At 55.6% G+C, this 24712-nt stretch overlaps 2 protein-coding genes across 2 annotated transcripts; both read right to left on the bottom strand.

Annotated features, from left to right (window-relative positions):
* Positions 1–1581: 1581 nt before the first annotated feature.
* On the bottom strand, positions 1582–23625 carry LOC133340619 (voltage-dependent calcium channel gamma-5 subunit-like). Its single transcript, XM_061548989.1, has 6 exons — positions 22877–23625; positions 11965–12168; positions 10423–10509; positions 9566–9706; positions 3239–3384; positions 1582–2491 (listed from the first exon to the last, which is right to left on the bottom strand). The coding sequence occupies exons 2-6, from the start codon at positions 12158–12160 to the stop codon at positions 2018–2020; spliced, it is 1044 nt and encodes a 347-aa protein (XP_061404973.1). The 5' UTR covers positions 12161–12168; positions 22877–23625; the 3' UTR covers positions 1582–2017.
* LOC133340681 (protein transport protein Sec61 subunit gamma-like) lies at positions 5873–6079 on the bottom strand. Its single transcript, XM_061549079.1, has one exon. The coding sequence runs from the start codon at positions 6077–6079 to the stop codon at positions 5873–5875; it is 207 nt and encodes a 68-aa protein (XP_061405063.1).
* Positions 23626–24712: the final 1087 nt, after the last annotated feature.

The following is a 24712-nucleotide window of genomic DNA, read 5'->3' as shown; positions in this document are numbered from 1 at the left end:
GGGTCTCTATGTATCAATGGGTCTCTGTGTATCTCTATGGGTCCCTACGATGTGTCTCGATGTATCTCTATGGGTCTCTGTGTATCTCTCGGAGTCTCTGTGGGTTGACGATATGGGTCCATGGTGGTGTGGGTCGTGCTTGTCCCGCGGAACCACTCAGCCCGGTGCCAACATTTCCCCCCCCTCCCCGTGATGAAACGCATTCAGCTTATCTCTCTAAATAGCAGTAAATATTACAATTAATCGTATTACCGGAACATAGACACTGTTTAGTTAGTGTTACGTAGCTTAAAGGTTTGGGGGTTTTTTTAATGGGTGGCGGTGGTTGGCAGTTAGATGTTAAAGTTTAGCGCAGTTTAATCCGGGTAGATTACCTAACTTCATTTTTTTTCACGATTAAATATCATTAAGTAAAATGTGAATGAATAATACCGTCAGACGAAAGGTTTAATAAGCGCCCCGCGGCAGCACCACCTGGGAGGGAAGTCGCGAAACCACAGCGGTTGTGTGGCCACCACCACCACCTCCACCACCTCCACCACCTCCACCACCCACCACACCCACCACCCACCACCTCCACCACCACCACCCACCACATCCACCACCACCACCAGCACCACCACCTCCACCACCACCTCCACCACCACTACCACCCACCACCACCACCACCACCAACCACCACCACCACCCACCACCTCCAGCACCACCTCCACCACCACCCACCACCACCAGCACCACCTCCACCACCACCTCCACCACCACCTCCACCCACCACCACCAGCACCACCCTCCACCAGCACCACCACCACCACCCACCTCCACCACCTCCACCAGCACCACCACCCACCCCCACCACCCACCAGCACCTCCACCACCACCAGCACCCGCCACCAGCAGCACCACCAGCACCACCTCCACCAGCACCACCACCATCACCCACCACCCACCACCATCTCCACCACCCACCACCATCTCCACCACCCACCACCCACCACCCACCACCACCAGCACCTCCACCACCACAAGAACCACCACCAGCAGCAGCAGCCACTCTGAATAAGCACTGGCGTCGACCTATGGTCCACCTCGCGAGAGAGCGAGAGGCACGAGAGAGATGAGAGAGATGAGACAAAGAAGGAGAGGCACACGAGAGAGAAGAGAGCGAGAGATGCACACGAGGGAGATGCACACGAGAGAGAGAGAGAGAGAGGAGAGAGAGCGAGAGATGCACACGCAGCAGATTCGGACCGCAGTCTTTGCGATGACGACGACGACAAACAACAACAACAGCGACCGATCTCTGCAGCTTGGAGAGCACGCGAGGAATTCCACCACGGCGAGATGATGGCGCGATGGAGCTCGTGCCATCAAAGGATGGAGAAGGTGAAGGGTTTGAGACGAGTTTGGAGGAATGGCTACTCAGTTATGACAGCCCGCAGCAAGGGAAATGAACGCCCCCCCCCCCCTCTGCACTCCCCCCAGGCCCCCACCTTACTAATTCACCGTTTCCAGGCCAGGTCCAGGGTCTCCGCATGCCGCACAGAGATTGCTGCCACTGGGGGTACCCCCCCTATGCTAGATCATACAGCGGTAAATATATATTTAATCATCGCCCCCTACTGGGGTGTAGCGTGCGGTGGGGTGGAGTGTGGTGGGTGGACAGTGGAGTGGGGTGTGGTGTAGTGTGGGGTGTAGTGTGGGGTGGGGTGTAATGTGGTGGGTGAACAGTGGAGTGTGTGGGGTGTGGTGGGGTGTAGTTTGGGGTGGGGTGTAATGTGGTGGGTGAACAGTGGAGTGTGTGGGGTGTGGTGGGTGTGGGGAGTGGTGGGTGTAGTCTGGGGTGTGGTTTGGAGCAGGGGAATCAGCTAAGCAGTGACCATGAGACGGTTTATATCTCTACACACGTGCATGCCATGCACGTGTGTGCACGCGCCCGTACACACACACACACGTGCATGCAGCTCTGCGTGCACGGCTGTATCTGCCTGCCCCGTGTACGCACGCCACGCGTCCTCCTCTAGCAGGGCGACGAGGTGACTTCTCCCGCGCCGCCCCGTGCCATCATGGCCAGGTAGTTGACCCCGAGGCGCCCGGCCGCGGGGTCAGACAAGCGGCGACTGGAGCCCCGGAACAAGCCCTGGACGGGCAGGGCGCTCCCCACGCGGCCGGGAGGTTCCCCGGCGGGCGAGTCCGGCTCGGGAGGTCCCCAGCTCGGCGGGGAGCTGTGGGAGCGACCCCAGGGCGAGGCTGACCCCGCGGTCGCGATGGTGCCCGGGACGACGACGCCGCCGCCGCCGGCTGCGGTGGCGGCGAGCCCCTGGGGGGATGCCGGGGACGAGGGTCGCGCTGCGTCGAGCGGCGTCTGCAGGAACTGCGCCGAGTAGTCGGAGCAGTTGCTGAGTCGCGTGCGGTAGAGAGACGCGTGCGGGCGGAACTCCTCCTCGGTGCGGTACCTCTTCATGAAGAGGTACACCGAGACCACGCCCGCGCCCTGCCGGGCGGACGTGTGCGTGTGTGTGTAAGTGCATGTGTACGTGCGTGTGTGTGTACGTGCGTGTGTGTGTGCGTGTGTGTGTGCGTGTGTACGTGCGTGCGTGTGTACGTACGTGTGTACGTGCGTGTGTGTACGTGCATGTGTGTGCGTGTGTGTATATGTGTACGTGTGTGTACGTGTGTTTGTGTGTGTACGTGTGTGTGGGGGGGGGGGTGTAGCGATTAGCGCGCTAAGCTCAGAACCCGGCGACCCGAGTTCGTGCGCTCCCTCCTCCCCTCCACCTCATCCCCCCCCCCCTCTTCACCCCCCCAACCCCTTCATCTCCCCCCCCCCCCCTTCTTCTCCCCCTACTCTTCGTCGTCGTCGTCGTCCTCCCCGGCTGCCCCCCCCTCTCTCCTCCACGTCCCTCTTCTCCCTCTCCTCCTCCCCCATCTCCCTCCCTTCTCCTCCCCTCCACCTCACCCCCGACCCCCATCTCCCTCCTCCCTCCTCGCCTCCACCTCACCCCCGACCCCCATCTCCCTCCTCCCTCCTCGCCTCCACCTCACCCCCGACCCCCATCTCCCTCCTCCCTCCTCGCCTCCACCTCACCCCCGACCCCCATCTCCCTCCTCCCTCCTCGCCTCCACCTCACCCCCGACCCCCCATCTCCCTCCTCCCTCCTCGCCTCCACCTCACCCCCGACCCCCATCTCCCTCCTCCGTCCATCCACCTCCTTCCCATCCACCCCCTCCTCCTCCTCACCTCGGTGAGGAAGAACGAGAGCACGGCGAAGTGGAAGGACCAGCCGTACGAGTAGGTGAACGAGGTGGAGTTCTCGCTCGAGCGGTTGGTCACCTCGTCGTTGACGCTCGAGATGTAGAGGACGAGGCCCACGACGAGCGCGAGGCCTGCAGGAGCAGAAGCAGCATCAGCAGCACCATCGTCATCAGCAGAACCATCATCATCAGCAGCACCATCATCATCAGCAGAACCATCGTCATCAGCAGAACCATCGTCATCGTCATCAGCAGAACCATCGTCATCAGCAGCATCATCATCAGCAGCAATAGCACCATCATCAGCAGAACCATCGTCATCGTCATCAGCAGAACCATCGTCATCGTCATCAGCAGAACCATCGTCATCATCACCAGCAGAACCATCGTCATCATCACCAGCAGCACCATCATCAGCAGCAACAGCACCATCATCAGCAGCACCATCATAATCATCAGCAGCACCATCGTCATCATCACCAGCAGCACCATCATATTCATCAGCAGCACCATCGTCATCATCACCAGCAGCACCATCATAATCATCAGCAGCACCATCGTCATCATCAGCGGCACCATCAGCGTAATCAGCAGTAGCATCAGCAGTAGTAGCATCATCAGCGGCACCATCAGCGTAATCAGCAGTAGCACCAGCAGTAGTAGCATCATCAGCAGCACCATCAGCGTAATGAGCAGTAGCATCAGCAGTAGTAGCATCATCATCAGCAGCACCTCGGATTAGCACGCTTGGATATGTACGGTGCGAAAGAAGTTCAACATACATGCATAATCAAGTGAAACACAGAGACAATTGATGGAGGAGGGGGGGAGCGATGATGTGTGCGTGCCTCCCCTAGGTCGACTCAGCCTAAAACGAGTACCTGGTGCGGTGTGTAAACATCACCGCTCGGGATACAAAGACGGCCGTGCGTGGTGTTGTCCACCCACCCCTCCCGTGTGTGCATGTGTGTGTGTTCAATACATTACAATCGTTATCAGCGTCATCACCACCACCACCACCACCACCTTTCACCATCATCGCCAAGTTCGTGACCCGATCAGGGTGACCCCGTCGCTAATTAACAACCAATGACTGCTCTCTTCTCCCCTTAATGGACTCTAATGACAGCTGTTACCCGGCTAAGCGGCGGGGGGCGAGGTGGGTGACGATCGACCGTGGGGGAAAACTCTTCCACCTCTTATTTCTCCCACTCGTTTGCCAAATCTCTGTCGTCTGCCCCCCCCCCCTTTCTCTCTCCCTCCGTGCCCCCACATCTCTCTGTGCTCTCTCTCTCTCTCTCATTGTGTATGCCGCTCTCTCTCTCTCTGAAATCGGACTACTCTCCCCTTCTCGCTCTCTCTTTTTTTACGATCAGTGGAAACAAGAAGATGCTCGGTGTATTCGGCACTTTGCTTCGTTCATCATTTAGTATTTTTTTTAAAAACATTTTTAAACTTAGCTTTATGTAAAACCATCACCTCTCGCTCACTCTCTCGCCCACTCTCTCTCGCCCACTCTCTCTCGCCCACTCTCTCGGTCACTCTCTCGCACACTCTCTCGCACACTCTCTCTCGCCCACTCTCTCGGTCACTCTCTCGCTCACTCTCTCGCTCACTCTCTCGCCCACTCTCTCTCGCCCACTCTCTCTCGCCCACTCTCTCGGTCACTCTCTCGCACACTCTCTCGCACACTCTCTCTCGCCCACTCTCTCGGTCACTCTCTCGCCCACTCTCTCGCCCACTCTCTCGCTCACTCTCTCGCTCACTCTCTCGCACACTCTCTCGCTCACTCTCTCGCACACTCTCTCTCGCCCACTCTCTCTCGCCCACTCTCTCTCGCCCACTCTCTCGGTCACTCTCTCGCTCACTCTCTCGCTCACTCTCTCGCACACTCTCTCTCGCCCACTCTCTCGGTCACTCTCTCGCTCACTCTCTCGCTCACTCTCTCGCACACTCTCTCTCGCCCACTCTCTCGGTCACTCTCTCGCTCACTCTCTCGCTCACTCTCTCGCCCACTCTCTCTCGCCCACTCTCTCGGTCACTCTCTCGGTCACTCTCTCGCTCACTCTCGCGCTCACTCTCTCGGCCACTCTCTCTCGCCCACTCTCTCGGTCACTCTCTCGGTCACTCTCTCGCTCACTCTCGCGCTCACTCTCTCGCTCACTCTCTCGCTCACTCTCTCTCGCCCACTCTCTCGCCCACTCTCGCGCTCACTCTCTCGCTCACTCTCTCGCTCACTCTCTCGGCCACTCTCTCGCTCACTCTCTCGCTCACTCTCGTTCTGCACGCAGCCCTTCTCGCAGTCCGACGGCCTCCGACGGGTAGCTCATAACTGTCTCATCTCTCGTTCTCTATCCTGCCCTGCCAAATCTCTCTCCCTCCCTCCCTCTCTCTCCCATTTATCCCCAATTCCGCCCCCCCCTCCTCCCCCTCTCTCTTTTTTTTTTAAACATCAACAACTCGCATGGGCTTTATTCATAAGTCAAGACAAAACTGAATGTCAAAAACTGCCGGTAAAACATTGGACACATTTTGCAACATTATGGCATTGCACTGTTGACGATATAAAGTTAACTCCAGAAGTGTCAACATCCCTTTCAAAGAAGAACTCCTGTTGATCTTAACTCCCAACAATGATGTCGTTGATGGGAATACGAATGAGTTTCACGAAGAAGCCGATGAAGCCCTTCATGGCAAAGCCAATTGCCGTCGCTATTGCGATCTTCTTAAAATATTTGCGGTCGGGCTTTGTGCAGCGTTTCACGAGCCGGATGGAATCCTTGACGCATTGCCTGCCGGGATTCACGAATGTCACCACCTGGTCCATGATGGATTCGTCTTCACCTGGCCAGAGCCTCCAAGTCCCTGCGTCTCCTTCTCACCGTCTTCCCCTATCTCTCTTTTTTTTCCTTTTTTTCTTTCTTTTCTTTTTCTTTTTTTCCCCATATCCCCCCAAGCTCCCCCCTCACTCCCTCAACTCCCCCCGTCCCGCCCCCCCCCTCTCTTATTTTTCCTTCTTTTCCTTTTTTTTCTTTTTCTTTTTTTCCTCATCTCCCCCCCGCCCCCCCTCTCTCACTCCCTCATCTCCGCCTGTCCCGTCCCCCCCTCTCTCTCTTATTTTTCCTTTTTTTCCTTATTTTTCTTTTTCTTTTTTTCCTCATCTCCCCCCCCGCCCCCCCTCTCTCTCTCACTCCCTCATCTCCCCCCGTCCCGTCCTCCCCCTCTCACTCCCCCTCATCTCTCTCAGCCTCTCTGTCGCTCACTCTGGAATCGAATCCGTCGTTGCGGAATCGATTTCCGATGACCTTTCTGTGATGGCCTCCGAACATTGGGAGGCGGCGGCGGCGGTGGACGCACTCCGACCCTACTTGCATCCAGAATCAAGTTTCCCGGCTGCACTCGCTGCTCGCCAAACAAACACGCGAGGCAAGGCCCCTCTCTCTATTTTTTTTTTACGATCAGTGGAAACAAGAAGATGCTCGGTGTAGTCGGCACTTTGCTTCGTTCATCATTTCGGAATTTATTTATTTTAAATAATAACTTTGCTTTATGTAAACCCCCACCTCTCGCTCACTCTCTCGCTCACTCTCTCTCTCTCTTTCTCCCAGCTGCCCCGTGTGGCCTGTTCTCGAATCTATACCCCCAAGGCAAAAGCTTTCATTAAAAATAATAATAACGACGATGCTGCTGGCTTCTTTAGTTCATTTCTGCAGCGTTCTTTTGAAGGACGGCGTGGATCACAGCGTGGATCACAGCGTGGCTCTGGGAGCGAGCGACCGCGTGCTTCCTCACGACGCCGCTCACGCCGTGAGCTGCGCCTGAGTAGTAGGGACGTCTCGCAGCTGGAAGAGACGCTGGTGATGGTGGTGATGACGGTGATGGTGATGACGGTGGTGATGACGGTGATGGTGATGATGGTGGTGACGGTGATGATGGTGATGGTGGTGATGATGACGGTGGTGATAGTGATGACGGTGATGATGACGGTGGTGACGGTGATGATGACGGTGGTGATGGTGATGATGACGGTGGTGATGGTGATGATGACGGTGATGGTGATGACGGTGGTGATGGTGATGATGACGCTGATGACGGTGGTGATGGTGATGATGATGACGGTGGTGATGATGATGATGACGGTGATGATGATGATGACGACGGTGGTGATTGGTGATGATGACGGTGGTGATGATGATGATGGTGGTGATGATGACGACGGTGGTGATGGTGGTGATGATGATGACAAATGACAGCACAACGAGGTGTTTTATCGTCACGTGGACATTTATAGCGGCCTAATACTCTGAACACGTGGATGTTGATTCTAAATGTGGAGGGAAAAAACCGGTCGACCCAGAGAAAAATCCACGCGACCACTGGGAGAGAGAGACACGCACACTCCAAATATAGAGCAGGCGTCAGGGTCGGGATCTAACCCACGCCCTCCTGCATACCAGGCGAGGTAGTTAACATCTCCTAGCCACCGTGATGATGATGATGAGAGAGAGACACGCAAACTCCAAATATACAGCAAGCGTCAGGGTTAGGGATCGAACCCACGACCTCCTGTATACCAGGCGAGGTAGTTAACATCTCCTAGCCACGGCGGCGTCCTTCGAGGATATCAAACCGAGGAGATGGAGCGATGAAAATTAATTGACGTTCATGGCGGTGCTAGGCGGATTGTGACATCGCGGACCGGAGTGAGATGTGGTGGTGGCTTCAGCCAGCAGTTGATTTCCCATGGCTGATGATGGCTCTGTGTACAGCAAGATACCAAAGACACAGATCCCCCGTATAGCCAGAACAGACTGCTGGGGCAAGTGCTGTTAGCGAGCACCTATGAATGCCGGAACGGCACACGAGGGGGTGGGTGGCCAGCACCACGCTCGGCCGCCTGTGTCTCCCCAGTGGCGAAGATTTACGACACACCGCACCAGGTACTCATTTGCGGCCGAGTCGACCTCGGGGAAGCCCAGGACCGGTTCAGATAATCGTCACTGGGTGTTGGCCGTGAGCGGGAATCGAACCCGGATTGCCGGGTTTATAGCGCAGCGCGCTAACCGCTATACTACCGCTCCACACTACAGCAACACACACACACGCTCGCACACACACACGCACACACACACGCACGCACTCACGCACGCACACACGCACGCACACACGCACGCGCGCGCACACACACACACGCGCACACACACGCTCGCACACACACACGCACACACACCCACGCACACGCACACGCACGCACACACGCACACACACACGCACACACGCACACACACACGCACACACTCACACGCACACACACGCACGCACACACACACACGCACGCACACACGCGCGCGCACACACACACACGCTCACTGATCAGTTGCTCGCGATCACCCCCTACCCCCTTTCCACCTATCTCCCCTCCCCTACCCCGACACTCGCCCTGCATAAAAAAGGCCCCATAGGTCTCCCCCCCCCCCATCTCCCCACTTCCCCTCCCCCCACCCCACCTCTCCCCCCACCCCATGTTACCCAATTAGTTTGTTTTTCCAAAGCACCCCCACCCACCCCACCCCATCAACTCTCAACCGGAGCTAATTCGAGAGAGAGAAACTGGGAATAGAGGGAGATGGTGAGGGTGTGATGTCGTGGAGATGACGTGTTGATGTTGAGGTGATGATGATGATGAGGGTGTGATGTCGTGGAGATGTCGTGTTGATGTTGAGGTGATGATGATGATGAGGGTGTGATGTCGTGGAGATGACGTGTTGATGTTGAGGTGATGATGATGATGAGGGTGTGACGTCGTGGAGATGACGTGTTGATGTTGAGGTGATGATGATGATGAGGGTGTGATGTCGTGGAGATGACGTGTTGATGTTGAGGTGATGATGATGATGAGGGTGTGACGTCGTGGAGATGACGTGTTGATGTTGAGGTGATGATGATGATGAGGGTGTGATGTCGTGGGGATGACGTGTTGATGTTGAGGTGATGATGATGATGAGGGTGTGATGTCGTGGAGATGTCGTGGAGATGACGTGTTGATGTTGAGGTGATGATGATGAGGGTGTGATGTCGTGGAGATGACGTGTTGATGTTAAGGTGATGATGAGGGTGTGATGTCGTGGATATGACGTGTTGATGTTGAGGTGATGATGATGATGAGGGTGTGATGACGAGGTGATGACGAGGTGGTGACGAGGCGATGACGAGGTGGTGACGAGGCGATGACGAGGTGGTGACGAGGCGATGACGAGGTGGTGACGAGGTGGTGACGAGGCGATGACGAGGTGGTGACGAGTTGGTGTCTCACCGGCGAGGATGAAGAAGATGCCCGAGACGAAGGCGAGTGCCGTGCGCTGTGGCCGCACGTGGCCCAGGTTGTTGATGACGAAGCCCAGCAGCATGAGGAGCAGCGCCGCGAGGGGGAACGGCGTGGCGGAGCGCATCAAGCCTGCCGCACACCACACGCAGAGACACACACACAGAGACACACACGGATAGACACACAGACACACAGAGAGACACACAGACACACAGAGAGACACACAGAGAGACACACAGACACACAGAGAGACATACACATGGATAGACACACACAGAGACACACAAACAAGACAAAGATCCCCCGTATAGCCTTAAGAGACTGTAGGGGCAAGTGCTGTGAGCGAGCACCTATGAAGACCGGAATGGTACACGAGGGGATGGGTGGCCAGCACCACGCCTCCCCAGTGGCGATGTTTATACACCGCACCGGGTACTCATTTGAGGCTGAGTCGACCTAGGGGAGGCCCAGGACCGGTTCGGGAATTGAACTCGGGTCGCCGGGTTCGCAGCGCAGCGTAGCGCTAACCACTACACCACCACTCCTCACAGAGAGACACACACACGGATAGAAACACACACCGACACACAGATAGACACACACACAGATAGACACACACACACATGGATAGACACAGAGATACACACGGAGACACACAGATAGACACACACAGATAGACACAGACACGCACATGGATACACACACGGAGAGACACACACAGAGAGACACACACACAGACACGCGCAGGGTAGCAAACGGCTTGTGCGGAGCCCTCTTGCCCCAACAGCCTGCGAAGGCTACACGGGGCTACTTTGTCTTTGCGTGCTGCGTGCTGAGCGGCTCACGTAGCACGTTGGCTGTGGAGTCGGACGTGATGTGCGAGCCGCTCGCCGTGAAGTACTGCACGTTGCTGCACGAGCCCAGGTCCTCTTCTGCAGGGACACGCGCCACGCACACGGGCATAGGGTCAGGGTCAGGGTCAGTGGTAGGGTCAAAGGGTCGGGGGTAATGTTAGGGTCATCGTTAGGGTGAGGGTTAGTGGTTGGGTCGTAGGGTCGGGGGTAATGTTAGGGTCATCGTTAGGGTCAGGGTTAGTGGTCAGGGTTAGTGGTCGGGGTCAATGTTAGGGTCAATGTTAGGGTGAGGGTTAGTGGTTGGGTCAAAGGGTCGGGGGTAATGTTAGGGTCATCGTTAGGGTCAGGATTAGTGGTAGGGTCATAGGGTCGGGGGTAATGTTAGGGTCATCGTTAGGGTGAGGGTTAGTGGTTGGGTCATAGGGTCGGGGTTAATGTTAGGGTCATCGTTAGGGTGAGGGTTAGTGGTAGGGTCATAGGGTCGGGGGTAATGTTAGGGTCATCGTTAGGGTCAGGATTAGTGGTTGGGTCATAGGGTTAGGGTTAATGTTAGGGTCATCGTTAGGGTCAGGATTAGTGGTTGGGTCAAAGGGTCGGGGTCAATATTATGGTCATCGTTAGGGTCAGGGTTAGTGGTTGGGTCGGGGTTAATGTTAGGGTCATCGTTAGGGTGAGGCTTAGTGGTTGGGTCATAGGGTCAGGGTTAATATTCAGTTCATCGTTAGGGTCAGGGCCAGGGTTAACGTTAGGATCATAGGGCCAGGATAGGTGTTAGCATCATGGTTAGGGTGATAGTTCGGGTCAGAGTTCCGCTGCCTCTCTCTCTCTCCCTCTCTCTCTGTCCGCCGTCTCTGTGCCCCGCGAGTTGCTCACGACGCCGCTGTTGTTGCGCGCGACTCGGAGGCGACAATTGGACGCCGTGAAGAATTTCCCTGCGGCCCCATTCGGCGAGACCCGCCAGGGACAAGACAAGCGTCCGAGTCTCCGCTACTTCGGCGCGCGAGAGAGCGGTGACCGCGAGGTCCGTCGTGGCAATCGAAGCCGACGACCAAACGCTGCTTGCGCACGAGTCGTGAGCATCGGTGAGACCATCGCGGCTGAACACGCGGCTCTCATTACTACGACTGCCCCATCCACCCCGAACACTGCCCCCACCCCACACCTCCGTCCCTGCCGCTGCCCCCCCCCCTCTAACACTGCCCTCCCCCCGACACTGCCCCGCCTGACACTGCCCCCCCCCCCTGCGACATTGCCCCATCGACACTGCCCCCCCCCCACGACACTGCCCCCCCCCCACGACACTGCCCCCCCCCGACACTGCCCTTCCCCCCGACACTGCCCCATCGACACTGCCCCCCCCCCCCACGACACTGCCCTCCCCCAACACTGCCCCCCCACACTGCTCACCCCCCCCCCGCGATACTGTCCCCCCGCCACGACACTGCCCCCTCGACACTGCCCCCCCCCAACCACCCCCCCCCACCACCCCCGCCACCCCCCCCCCCCCACCACCCCCGCCGAGGAGCGTCGTACCGGCGAGCGAGCAGACCCGCCAGAGGCCCGAGTGCACGGCCACGTGCAGCCAGCGCGTGCGGTTCCCGTGCGAGAAGAGCGTCTCGTGCGAGTAGAGCCAGAAGTCGGTGCTCACGGCCACGCAGAGCGCGCACAGCCCCAGCACGGACAGGCCGCTGCTCAGCAGCGTCAGAGAGCGGCGGCCGCAGCGGCCCATCGCGGGGGCTACGTGGGAGGGTGGGGAGCGGTGGGACAGCGGTTAGCGCGGCGCTGCTGCGCCACGAAAAGCTAAACGTGGAACGAATACGGCAGCGCTGTCTCGCCTGTTTCAGCATTTTTTTTTTCTCGCTGCGGTTGTTCCGCCTGGCGAAGGATCGCTTGCGTTGCGGTCGAAACGTCGTGCTTTGTTTGGTTTTATTTCTACCCACGTGACTTTAGCGATAGAGCCAAAGAGTATGGACCGAATGTCTCGATTTGAAGTTTTCGTGACCGCGGGAATCCGTGCTCTGTTGGTCTGGACCGGTCCTGGGGCCTCCCCCGAGGTCGACTCGGCCTCGGTGCGGTGTGTAAGTTAAACATCGTCACTTGGGGAGACAAAGGCGGCCCGGCGTGATGTCCGGCCACACCGCGCCGACGCGTGGGCGTGTCGGACTTCATCGGTGCTGCTCGCTGACAGGGCTTGCCGCAAGGCTATACGGGGGATCTTTGTCTTTGCGGGGTCAGGTGACTGGGGGTGAGTGGCACGGGGAGGCTCAGAGGGGCCTGATCGTGAATGGTGGAGAGATGGGTAGCGGAGAGATGGCATGGCAGATGGTGGAAGAAGATGACAGGAGATGGTGATGAGAGATGAGTTGGAGATGGTGGCGAGAGATGAGTTTGAGATGGTGGCGAGAGATGAGTTTGAGATGGTGGCGAGAGATGAGTTGGAGATGGTGATGAGAGATGAGTTGGAGATGGTGATGAGAGATGAGTTTGAGATGGTGGCGAGAGATGAGTTTGAGATGGTGGCGAGAGATGAGTTGGAGATGGAGGGAGAGATGAGTTGGAGATGGTGGTGAGGGATGAGTTTGAGATGGTGATGAGAGATGAGTTTGAGATGGTGATGAGAGATGAGTTGGAGATGGTGATGAGAGATGAGTTTGAGATGGTGGCGAGAGATGAGTTTGAGATGGTGATGAGAGATGAGTTTGAGATGGTGATGAGAGATGAGTTGGAGATGTTGATGAGAGATGAGTTGGAGATGGTGGCGAGAGATGAGTTTGAGATGGTGATGAGAGATGGGTTTGAGATCGTGATGAGAGATGAGTTTGAGATGGTGATGAGAGATGAGTTGGAGATGGTGATGAGAGATGAGTTTGAGATGGTGGCGAGAGATGAGTTGGAGATGGTGGCGAGAGATGAGTTTGAGATGAAGGGAGAGATGAGTTGGAGATGGTGGCGAGAGATGAGTTTGAGATGGTGATGAGAGATGAGTTGGAGATGGTGATGAGAGATAAGTTTGAGATGGTGGCGAGAGATTAATGGAGATGGTGATGAGAGATGAGTTTGAGATTATGGGAGAGATGAGTTTGAGATGGTGATGAAAGATGAGTTTGAGATGGTGATGAGAGATGAGCTTGAGATGGTGATGAGAGATGAGTTGGAGATGGTGATGAGAGATGAGTTGGAGATGGTGATGAGAGATGAGTTTGAGATGGTAATGAGAGATGAGTTGCAGATGGTGATGAGAGATGAGTTTGAGATGGTAATGAGAGATGATTTGGAGATGGTAATGAGAGATGAGTTGGAGATGGTGATGAGAGATGAGTTGGAGATGGTGATGAGAGATGAGTTGGAGATGAAGGGAGATATCAGTGGAGACGGTGGCGAGAGATGAGTTTGAGATGGTGGTGAGAGATGAGTTTGAGATGGTAATGAGAGATGATTTGGAGATGGTGATGAGAGATGAGTTTGAGATGGTGGCGAGAGATTAATTGGAGATGATGGAAGAGATCAGTGGAGATGTTGGCGAGAGATGAGTTTGAGATGATGGGAGAGATGAGTTGGAGATGGTGGAAGTGATGAGTTTGAGATGGTGGCGAGAGATTAATGGAGATTGTGGCGAGAGATGAGTTGGAGATGGTGGGAGTGACGAGTTGGAGATGGGTGTAATAGTTGACAGCAGACGATGGGAAGCGATGTTGGGTTGATGGCGTCGTGTGGAGACGGCGCGGCGAGATGGGGGCAGGCGGGCGTGGGTGGGGGCTGGGCGAGCGAGCGGTGTTGCGGGAGACGAGGGGACAGACTGGGCCGCGTAGGAAGAGATGGAAAGAGGTGGCGGGTGGTGAGCGAGACATGGGCGTAGATGAGAAGCGCATAGGAAGAGAGGGAAATTGGGGAGACGCGGGGAGATATGGGGGGGGGAGGGGGCGGTGGGAGGCGAACTGAGACACGGGGGCGGGGTAGGTGGGGGGGAGAGGAGAGACGCAGGCACGAGTCTCACTCGTAGCTCGAACCCTGACCCTATAACTCACACGTAGCTCGAACCCTAACCCTATAGCTCGAACCCTAACCCTATAACTCACACGTAGCTGGAACCCAAACCCTATAGCTTGAACCCTAACCCTATAGCTCACACGTAGCCCGAACTCTAACCCTATAGCTCGAACCCTAACCCTATAGCTCATACGTAGCTCTAACCCTATAGCTCGAACCCTAACCCTATAGCTCACACGCAGCTCAAACCTAAACCCTATAACTCAAATCCTAACCCTATAGATCACACATAGCTCAAACCCTAACCCTATAGCTCACACGTAGCTCGTCCCCTAACCCTATAGCTCACAACCCTAACCCGAGCTCAGCCCTAACTCCAGCACATAGTCGGAACCCCAAGGCTTTAGCCCTAGACCCTCACCCTGAGTGTACCACCTGTGGCGTAGCCTGGCCGTCGCGGACCCCGATGCATAGAAATTAAATCAAGGGGGGCGGGTGGAGGGGGAGGAGCTGTCCAACTCCCCCACACCCCTCCCCCTCCCCCTTTACCCCCCCAACCTCGCCACACCCCTCCCCCCTCCCCCTTTACCCCCCCTCCCCACCTCGCCACACCCTCTCCCTGCTCCTTACCCCCCTCGCCCCGTGCCCCCTCGCGCCGTGCCCAGTGTCACGCGGATCGGACCCGGCGTGCGCGCACGAAAAAAAATCTATTCCCGACTTCCCAAATCTCTTTTGACCTCCGACGTCACGCGGACGTTCGCAGAAGTGTGTCGCAAACGGCGACCGAACGGTGACACACGCACACACCACACACACACACACACAGAGAGACAGAGCGTAGGGAGAGAGGGGTAGGGAGAGAGGGGGGGTAGAGAGAGGGGGTAGAGAGAGAGGGAGGAGAGCAGAGCGTGACATCTTTCATTTAAACAAGGGAGGGGGGGGGGGGCACATAAAGCAAAGCATTGGGGGAAAACAAACTAAATGATGAACGAAGCAAAGTGCCGACTACACGGAGCATCTTCTTGTTTCCTCTGATCGTAAAAAAAATAGAGACAAAGGCAAAGATCCCCCCTAATAGCCTCGATTGAAATTTGGGACAAGTGCTGTTGAGCGAGATTCTTTCAGAGTCGCGAAAGGGGCGTGGTGGCCAGCAATCTACGCCGGGCCGCCTTTGTCTCCCCGGTCGCGACGTTTACTACACACTGCAACAGGTACTCATTTGAGGCCGAGGCAACCTAGGGGAGGCCCAAGACCGGTTCAGATAATCATCACCGCTGGTGGCCGTGAGCGGGAATCGAACTCGGGTCGCCGGATTCCTTGCGCAGCGTGGCGCTAACCGACGCGCCACCGCTCCCCATACACGATCTCACACACAATCTCATACACAATCTCACCCACAATCTCATACACAATCTCACACACAATCCCACACACGGGGTAGCAACAAAGAGAGAGAGTTAAATGCACGGATGTGCTGGTTTGTTTTTAGTCAACGATTACAGCTGCGTTGATTCAGCACAAGCAGACTCTGAGTCGATTTCGACAGACAATGTCTCATCAGCAGGCAGGCTACGTTGCCTATAAGATCTGGGAATTCGCTATGATGATTATGACGACGATGATGATGACGCCGATGATGCCGATGACGACAACGATGATGTTGACGATGATTATGACGATGATTATGATGATGACGATGATGATGATGATGCCGATAACGACGATGATGATCATGATGACGCCGATGATGATGCCGATGACGACGATGATTATGACGAGGATGATGATGATGATGACGATGATGACGATGATTATGACGATAATGCCGATATTGACGACGATGATGACGCCAATGATGATGCCGATGACGACGATGATTTTGACGTTTATTCTGACGATGATTATGACGAGGATGATGATGATGATGAGGACGACGATTACGACGACGGCTCCACACGTGGCTATTTATGGCTACCGTCCTAGGGAACCGCATGTGTGTCACCAGCTCCGCACACAAAGACAAAGATCCCCCACGTAGCCCCGAGCACACCGTTGGGGCAAGTGCTGTTGTCGAACGCACCGGTAGGGGGTCGGAGAGCACCAGCGAGGGCACTTGTTTAAGGGCTGAGTCCACCTAGGGGAGGTCCAGATCCGGTTCAGGTGTTCGCCACCAAATACGGGTCAACACGCACGCACGCACGCGCGTGACGAGTGTGTGCGCGCGTGCGTCGCAAGCCGCGCTAATCCCCTCCGATGTGTGTTGGGATTAAAACAAACAACAACAACAACCCCGATATCGATATTAATATTCAACGCGCGGTGCTTGTAGAAGAAGGCCTTTGTGCGACGCGAGCGTGCGAGGTGCGCGAGCGTGTGTGTGCGTGATTTCGCGTGGGGGGTGAGTGAATGATTGTGACTGTGCGTGTGTGTGGGACTGTGTGTGTGAGCGAGTGTGTGAGTGTGTGTGAGTGAGTGACTGTGTGTGTGTGTGAACGAGTGGTGCTGGCCACCCACCCCCTCGTTCGTGTACCGTTCCGGCCTTCATAGGTGCTTGCTAACAGCACTTGCCCCTACAGTCTGTTAAGGCTATACGGGGGATCTTTGTGTGAACGAGTGTGTGAGCGTGAGTGAGTGTGAGTGAGTGACTGTGTGTGTGTGTGAGCGAGTGTGTGAGAGTGAGTGTGAGTGACTGTGTGTGTGTGTGAGCGAGTGTGTGAGCGTGAGTGAGTATGAGTTAGTGACTGTGTGTGTGTGTGAGCGAGTGTGTGAGCGAGTGTGTGAGTGTGAGTGAGTGACTGTGTGTGTGTGAGCGAGTGTGTGAGCGTGAGTGAGAGTGACTGTGTGTGTGTGTGAGCGAGTGTGTGAGCGTGAGTGAGTATGAGTTAGTGACTGTGTGTGTGTGTGAGCGAGTGTGTGAGCGAGTGTGTGAATGAGTGTGCGAGTGAGTGAGTGAGTGTGAGTGAGTGTGCGAGTGAGTGTAAGTGAGTGTGAGCGAGTGTGTGAGTGTGTGTGTAAGTGTGAGTGAGTGAGTGAGTGTGTGAGTGAGTAAGTGTGAGTGAGTGTGTAAGTGAGTAAGTGTGAGTGAGTGCGAGTGAGTGTGTGTGTGAGTGTGTGTGTGAGTGTGAGTGAGTGTGCGAGTGAGTGTAAGTGTGAGTGAGTGAGTGTGAGTGAGTGTGTGAGTGCGTGTGCAAGTGAGTGAGTGTGTGAGTGGGTGTGCGAGTGTGAGCGAGTGTGTGAGCGTGTGTGAGTGAGCGTGAGTGAGAGTGATTATGTGATTGTTTTTGGGGAACGGTGGTGTAGCGGTAAGCGATGCGCTGCGCTACGAACCCGGCGACCCGAGTTCGATTCTCGTTCAGGGCCACCAACACCAGTGACGATTATCTGAAACCCATCCTGGGTCTCCCCTAGGTCGACTCAGCCTCAAATGAGTACCTGGTGGCGATGTGTAAACATGTGTAAACATCGCCACTAGGGTGACAAAGGCGGCCGGGCGTGGTGTTGGCCACCCACCCCCTCGTGTGCCGTGCCGGCCTTCATAGGTGCTCGCTAACAGTACTTGCCCCTACAGTCTGTTAAGGCCATGCGGGGGATCTTTGGCTTTGTGTGCGATGGTGTAGCGGTCAGCGCTACGCTGAGCTACGAACCTGGCGACCCGAGTTCGATTCCCGCTCACGGCCAACACCGCCAGTGACGATTCTCTGAAACCGGGCCTGGGCACTCCCTAGGTGGACTCAGCCTCAAACGAGTACGTGCCAGCCTTCATGAGGTACTACTCGCTCACAGCACTTGCTCCAACAGTCTGTTCGGGCTATAAGGTTGGAATCTTTTTTTTGTAAATTCGAGTTTAAAACGTGTGAGCAGATAATGCGATTGAACGCTGTCGTGATGTGAGTGAGTGGCCTGTGCGTGATTCATACGTTCGAGTGCGTGAGCGTGTGATCCCACCGGTTCGTGACCCATTGATAATAATGCATGATGAGGCTCAATTCCGGGTGAAAGTGCCCAGGCATTTCAAGGATGTGTGAGCGCATCTCGCTCGCGATCCAGCCTGGATCGTCGGCAGGGCCAGCCTGAATGTTTCGAGCCGTAGAGAAGGCAGCGATGGACCATGGCCGAGAAGACCCGCGGCTTCGTGTGGAACGAAAGTCCAGGCAGCGTCCACGCAAGCCGATTAAAAGATAACGCGGCTGGATTTGGAGTCGTAAGTGCACTTCCCACCACTCTCTCCACAACCACCTCGTCGCTTATGAAGAGTGACGGAGGGCGCAGTGGTTGATGACACAAAGCACACAGGCAGGTGCTCTATTACTGGTAAGAACCGCCAGGTTACACCAGCCCACAGGGGATTATTGTGTCCGTCCGTCGTGCATCCAAAAATGGGAGGGGTGGGGCTGGGTGGAGAGCGGAGGGTGGGGAGGGCTGGGTGGGTAGGGTGGGGCTGGGTGGGGAGGGGCTGGGTGAGGGGAGGGAGGGGTGGGGCTGGGTGGGGAGGGGCTGGTCACCCGGTGGTGCCCTTATAAAACTCAACGTTTAACCTACTCACGCCGGCTTGTGCCCGCCCTCACAGTCGGGCGTATTTGCGGAATACACCACGCCGCCGTTGACCCTGGCCATTGACCGAGCAACCCAACGTTCCTACCAGCTCCCTCCGCAGGAATGTGTTATTGGTGAGGCTGACAAGCGGCAGTCTCCAATTCCCACAAAGCCATCAACGTACGCCAATGGTTGAATTGTTGAGGAGTCATCCCTTGACCGCACTCGATTATCGATCAGCCTCCCGCTGTATCTGTACCAGATGGAAGTTCCACTGGCACGGCCAAAGGAAGCTTTTCAAACTCCGAGGTCTTCCGCATATTTTCAATATTGAAAGGGGCCAGAGGACATCCTTGTCGCAACCCAAGGGTCGAATAGAGAGGGGAGGGTGGGGAGGGGCTGGATGGGGAGGGAGGGGCTGGGTGGGGAGGGGAGGGTGGGGAGAAGCTGGGTGGGGAGGGTGGGGAAGGGCTGGGTGGGGAGGGTGGGGCTGGGTGGGGGGTGGGAGGGGTGGGGCTGGGTGGGGGGTGGGAGGGGTGGGGCTGGGTGGGGAGGTGAGAGGCTGGTCACCCCGTGGTGCCCTTATAAAACTCAACGTTTAACCTACACACTACACTATACACGACACGACGCACTACACTTATACAGGTAGGGACAACAGCTTCTCCACTTCCCACCAGGGATTATTTGTCTGTCGTGCACGAATGCGCTGTCCAACCAAGTGCCTACCTGCCCACTCCGAAGGAACGTGTAATTTAGTTAATTTCTATTTATTTTTTAATAATTCACCTACGTGACGAAAACTTCAAATCTAGAATGAAACGGAACGAGCGCGGCGGGGAGACTCTTGGTGGCACCTTCGACGATGGAAGGGAATCGTAAGTGCATCCTACAGACGACAGAGACGCCGATGTTGGGTGGTCAGATCGGCTCCTCGTTGCGCGAACAAGAAGCCCGCAAATCCACCGACTCGACACCACGATGAGCCCAGCAGCTGCCAACCCGTCGCGTCGACCCAGGCGTGGAGCGGAGGGGGGTGGGTCCCCTTGAAGCGGCTGATGGAACGGGTCGTGTTGGGCGGTTGCATGCACACGGGCCGCACACAAATCTCTGCAGCCTCCTCTACCTCCACCTTCTCCTTCTCCTCCTCCTCCTCCTCCTTCTCCTTCTCCACCTCCTTCTACTCCTCCACCTTCTCCTCCACCTCATCCTTCTCCTCCTCCTCCTCCACCTCATCCTCCTCCTTCTCCTCCTCCACCTCCTCCTCCTCCACCTCATCCTTCTCCTACTACTCCTCCACCTTCTCCTCCACCTCCTCCTCCTCCACCTCATCCTCCTCCTTCTCCTCCTCCACCTCCTCCTCCTCCACCTCATCCTTCTCCTTCACCTCCTCCTCCACCTCATCCTTCACCTCTTCCGTCTCCTCCTCCTCCCGTGATTATTGAGCCGATCTGGCAGAGGCCTTCCCGTCACTCGCGCACCTCACTCCTTCACTTCACCACGTGATCATCTCATCTCGATGGGACCCCCTTTTTTCCCCACAATATCCGAAATGATGAAAAATAAGAATGTTAGGTGTCACCCTTGCTGGCAATAAAACAGGAGGCGTTAAGATGTTTAAAACACTAAAACAGGTAAATTTTTCGAGGCATCAAGTCTGCATTAACCAGACATACTTGTGGCAAAATCATGCCCTGATGAAATTACCCATTGTGTATGAAACTGATTGGTCTTCACCAGAGACACCCGACTTTGTGGCCTTATCTCACCAGTGTTAGACCAGAGGACGCCTTACAAAAGGTTTCTATTTGGTGTTCGAACATCAGTTTCATTGACATAAATGGTGAAAAAAACCTCTTCTTATTTTTCACAACGTTATCTCGAATGGCTTCTCGCACACACTCGTAAGGAATACCGACACCATGCCCTGCCGCCTTTGTCTCCCTCGTGGCGATGTTTATACATTGGAGCAGGTAGTCATTTGAGGCTGGGTCGACCTAGGCGAGGCTCAGGACCGGTTCAGATAATCGTCGCTGGTGTTGGTAGCCGTGAGCGGAAATCGAACTCGGGTCGCCGGGTTCGTAGCGCGGCACGCTAACCGCTACACCACCGCTCCCCATAACACACACACACACACACCTACACATAGACACACACACAGACACACCCACACATAGACACACACTCTCACTCACACGGACATTCATTCAATGAACGGAAAGAATGATGGATGTTTCGGCTGACAGGCCTTTTAGGTCGATATCGGGTTTTTTTTCCATGGGTAACAGTGCAACACAACGATCAACAGAACCGGCTTCCACCTCTTGACGCTCATCAGCGAGCCGGAGCCAATTACATTACTGCCAAAGCGGCCTCAAAATAGGTACTGTTAGCTGAGGCGATGTGTTAGGATCTTCACTCGGGAGACAAAGGCGGCCGGACGTGGTGCTTGCCAGTCACCCCCTCGTGTGCCGTGCCGGAATTCATAGGTTCTCGCTAACCCTACAGTCTGTTACAGGCTACACGGGGGATCTTTGTCTTTGTGATGATGGGTAAACGTGTAAGACTCAATTGTGGCACTTTCTTCACGATCATCCTCATCATTACTGTTACCATCAGTAGCATCATCATCATCATCATGACTCCCATTAGTATAATTACAGGCATCATCATCACTTTCCTTGGGATCATCGTTGCTTGCATCATTATTATCATCATCACTGGCATCACAATCACCACCGTCATTGTTTAAATCAAGATCATCAACATCATCATTTCCACGATAATTGTCGACATCATCTCTGTTTTCTATACCATCATTGTCATCAGCATCATCATCACTATCACCGTCACTTCTGTTAAAATTATCACAATCATCGCTGATTTATTCGTCAAGCATCACCATCATCATCACTGCCATCATGGTTACTGTTGTAATCAGCAGCAGCACCATCATCACCATCATCATCACTGCCATCATGGTTACTGTTGTAATCAGCAGCAGCAGCACCATCATCATCATCATCACTGCCATCATGGTTACTGTTGTAATCAGCAGCAGCACCATCATCACCATCATCATCACTGCCATCATGGTTACTGTTGTAATCAGCAGCAGCATCACTTCCGGCGAGTTCATCACGATCATCGTATCTGTTGATCGTCATCACCACCACCAGCACCATCATCACCATCATCAGCAGCAGCACTATCATCACCATCATCATCAGCAGCACCATTATCAGCAGCAGCACTATCATCACCATCATCATCACCATCATCATAAACATCATCATCAGCACCGTCACCATCATCAGCAGCACTATCATCACCATCACCATCAGCAGCAGCACTATCATCACCATCAGCAGCACTATCCTCACCATCACCATCATCAGCAGCAGCACTATCATCACCATAATCATCATCAGCAGCAGTACCATCATCATCACCATCAGCAGCAGCACTATCATCACCATCATCAGCAGCAGCACTATCATCACCATCAGCAGCACCATCATCATCATCACCATCAGCAGCATCACTATCATCACCATCATCAGCAGCAGCACCATCATCACCATCATCATCACCATCAGCAGCACTATCATCACCATAATCACCACCATCATCATCAGCAGCACCGCCGCTGCGTTTGTAAGCCATCACGGCCCTGCTCGCGTCAAATCAGTCCCCTGGCGCCGTGGGGCAGCACCACGTGCTCACGCGCCGGTGAGTGACCACCACACGGAATCACCTGGCAGGTTACCTCACCTGTCAGAGCCCCCCCCCCCCCCTCCGATTCACCCCCCCCCCTAGACCCCTCCCCTCCCCTCAAGTCCCTCCACTCCTCACCACCACCTTCCCAGCAACGATTAAGGAAGAAGGGGGCGAGAAGGGGGGGGGGGGGGGTGACGGGACTCACCCGGTGGTTTCAGCTCACCAGGGCCACCTCTTCCTCCCAGCTCTCTCTCCAAACCTCCTCCTCCTCCTCGCGTCTCCTCTTCCAGCTGCTGCTGGCGTGTCCCACGGCGTGTCCTCAAGGCGTGTCTCACGGCGTGTCCTCACGGCGTGTCCCCACGGCGTGTCCCCACGCCTTGTCCCCACGGTGTGTCTCACGGCCTGTCCCCACGGCGTGTCCCACGTGTGTCTCACGGCGTGTCCCACGGCGTGTCCCCACGGCGTGTCTCACGGCGTGTCCTCACGGCGTGTCCCACGGTGTGTCTCACGGCGTGTCCCACGGCGTGTCCCCACGGCGTGTCCCCACGGCGTGTCCCCACGGCGTGTCTCACGGCGTGTCCTCACGGCGTGTCCCCACGCCTTGTCCCCACGGCGTGTCTCACGGCGTGTCCCCACGGCGTGTCCTCACGGCGTGTCCTCACGGTGTGTCCTCACGGTGTGTCCTCACGGTGTGTCCCACGGCGTGTCCCACGGCGTGTCTCACGGCCTGTCCCCACGCCTTGTCCCCACGCCTTGTCCCCACGTCTTGTCCCCACGGCGTGTCCCCACAGCGTGTCCTCACGGTGTGTCTCACGTCTTGTCCTCACGGTGTGTCTCACGGCGTGTCCCACGCCTTGTCCTCACGGCGTGTCCCCACAGCGTGTCCTCACGGCGTGTCCCACTTGCGTCCTCCCGCGAGTCGCAGAAGATTGAGCGGAAGCTGTGGCGCAGGGAGGCTGCAGAGACTCCCCCACCACCACCACCCCCCCCACCACCCCTCCCAAGGCCGTCAGATCCCCTGGGCAGCAGGGGCAGTCGTCGTCTCGAGGGGTCGCGACCCCGGCTGCTGTCTTCTGGCCGAGCCGATCATCCCACGTGTGTTGGTCGCACCCTCTCGCGCTCACCACCACCACGTGTGTGTGTGTGTGGTGCGTGTCACGCGTGTCTACTGTGTGTGTGTATATATAGGCGCGCGTGTGTGTGTATAAGAGTGTCTGTGTGTGTGTGTGTGTGCGCGCTCGCTAATGACACTTGCCCCAACAGCCTGTTGAGGCTATAGGGAGGGATCTTTGTCTTTGTGTGTGTGTGTACGTGTGAATGATTGTGTATTTGTAAATGTGTATTTGTATGTATCTGTGGCTATAGGTGTGTGCGTGATAGCATGTGTGTGCATATTAATGTGCATGTGTAGGTTACGTGTGTGTGTGTACACGTGGGTGTACGTGTGTGTGTATACACCTGTGTGTGTACACGTGTGTGTGTATACACATGTGTATGCGCGTGTGTGTGCACGTGTGTGCCTGTGTGTATACCAGCATGTGGGTACACGTGTGTATGCGCGTGTGTACGTGTGTGTATACACCTGTGTGTACACGTGTGTGTGTATATACACCTGTGTGTACGTACACGTGTGTGTATGTATCTACACCTGTGTGTATGTATATACACCTGTGTGTGTACACGTGTGTGTGTGTACACCTGTGTGTGTGTGTACACTGTGTGTGTGTGTGTAGCGTGTGTGTGTGTGTCTACACGTGTGTGTGGGTGTGTGTACACCTGTGTGTGTACACGTGTGTGTGTACACGTGTGTGTGTACACGTGTGTGTGTACACCTGCGTGTGTACACGTGTGTGTGTGTGTACACGTAAATGTATCTACACGTGTGTACACGTGTGTGTATGTATCTACACGTGTGTGTGTGGGTACACGTGTGTGTGTGTGTACACGTGTGTGTATGTATCTACACGTGTGTGTGGGTACACGTGTGTGTGTACACGTATATGTATCTACACGTGTGTGTGTGTACACCTGTGTGTGTGTG

This window comes from Lethenteron reissneri, chromosome 10 (genome assembly GCF_015708825.2).
Source record: "Lethenteron reissneri isolate LAM-NWPU_2019-01 chromosome 10, ASM1570882v1, whole genome shotgun sequence".
In the NCBI taxonomy this organism is placed as follows: domain Eukaryota; kingdom Metazoa; phylum Chordata; class Hyperoartia; order Petromyzontiformes; family Petromyzontidae; genus Lethenteron; species Lethenteron reissneri.
The sequence above is the reverse complement of the archived record's forward strand: the minus strand, read 5'-3'. Positions and strand labels throughout refer to the sequence as shown.

Excerpts from the sequence above, each read along its gene's own strand:
- LOC133340681 (XM_061549079.1), bottom strand. The coding sequence starts at position 6,079 with ATGGACCAGGTGGTGACATTCGTGAATCCCGGCAGGCAATGCGTCAAG.
- LOC133340619 (XM_061548989.1), bottom strand. The coding sequence starts at position 12,160 with ATGGGCCGCTGCGGCCGCCGCTCTCTGACGCTGCTGAGCAGCGGCCTG. Across the intron at positions 9,707-10,422 it reads CTCCACAGCCAACGTGCTAC|GCTTGATGCGCTCCGCCACG; the intron begins GTGAGCCGCTCA and ends GGTGTGCGGCAG. Across the intron at positions 2,492-3,238 it reads TCTCGTTCTTCCTCACCGAG|GGCGCGGGCGTGGTCTCGGT; the intron begins GTGAGGAGGAGG and ends TCCGCCCGGCAG.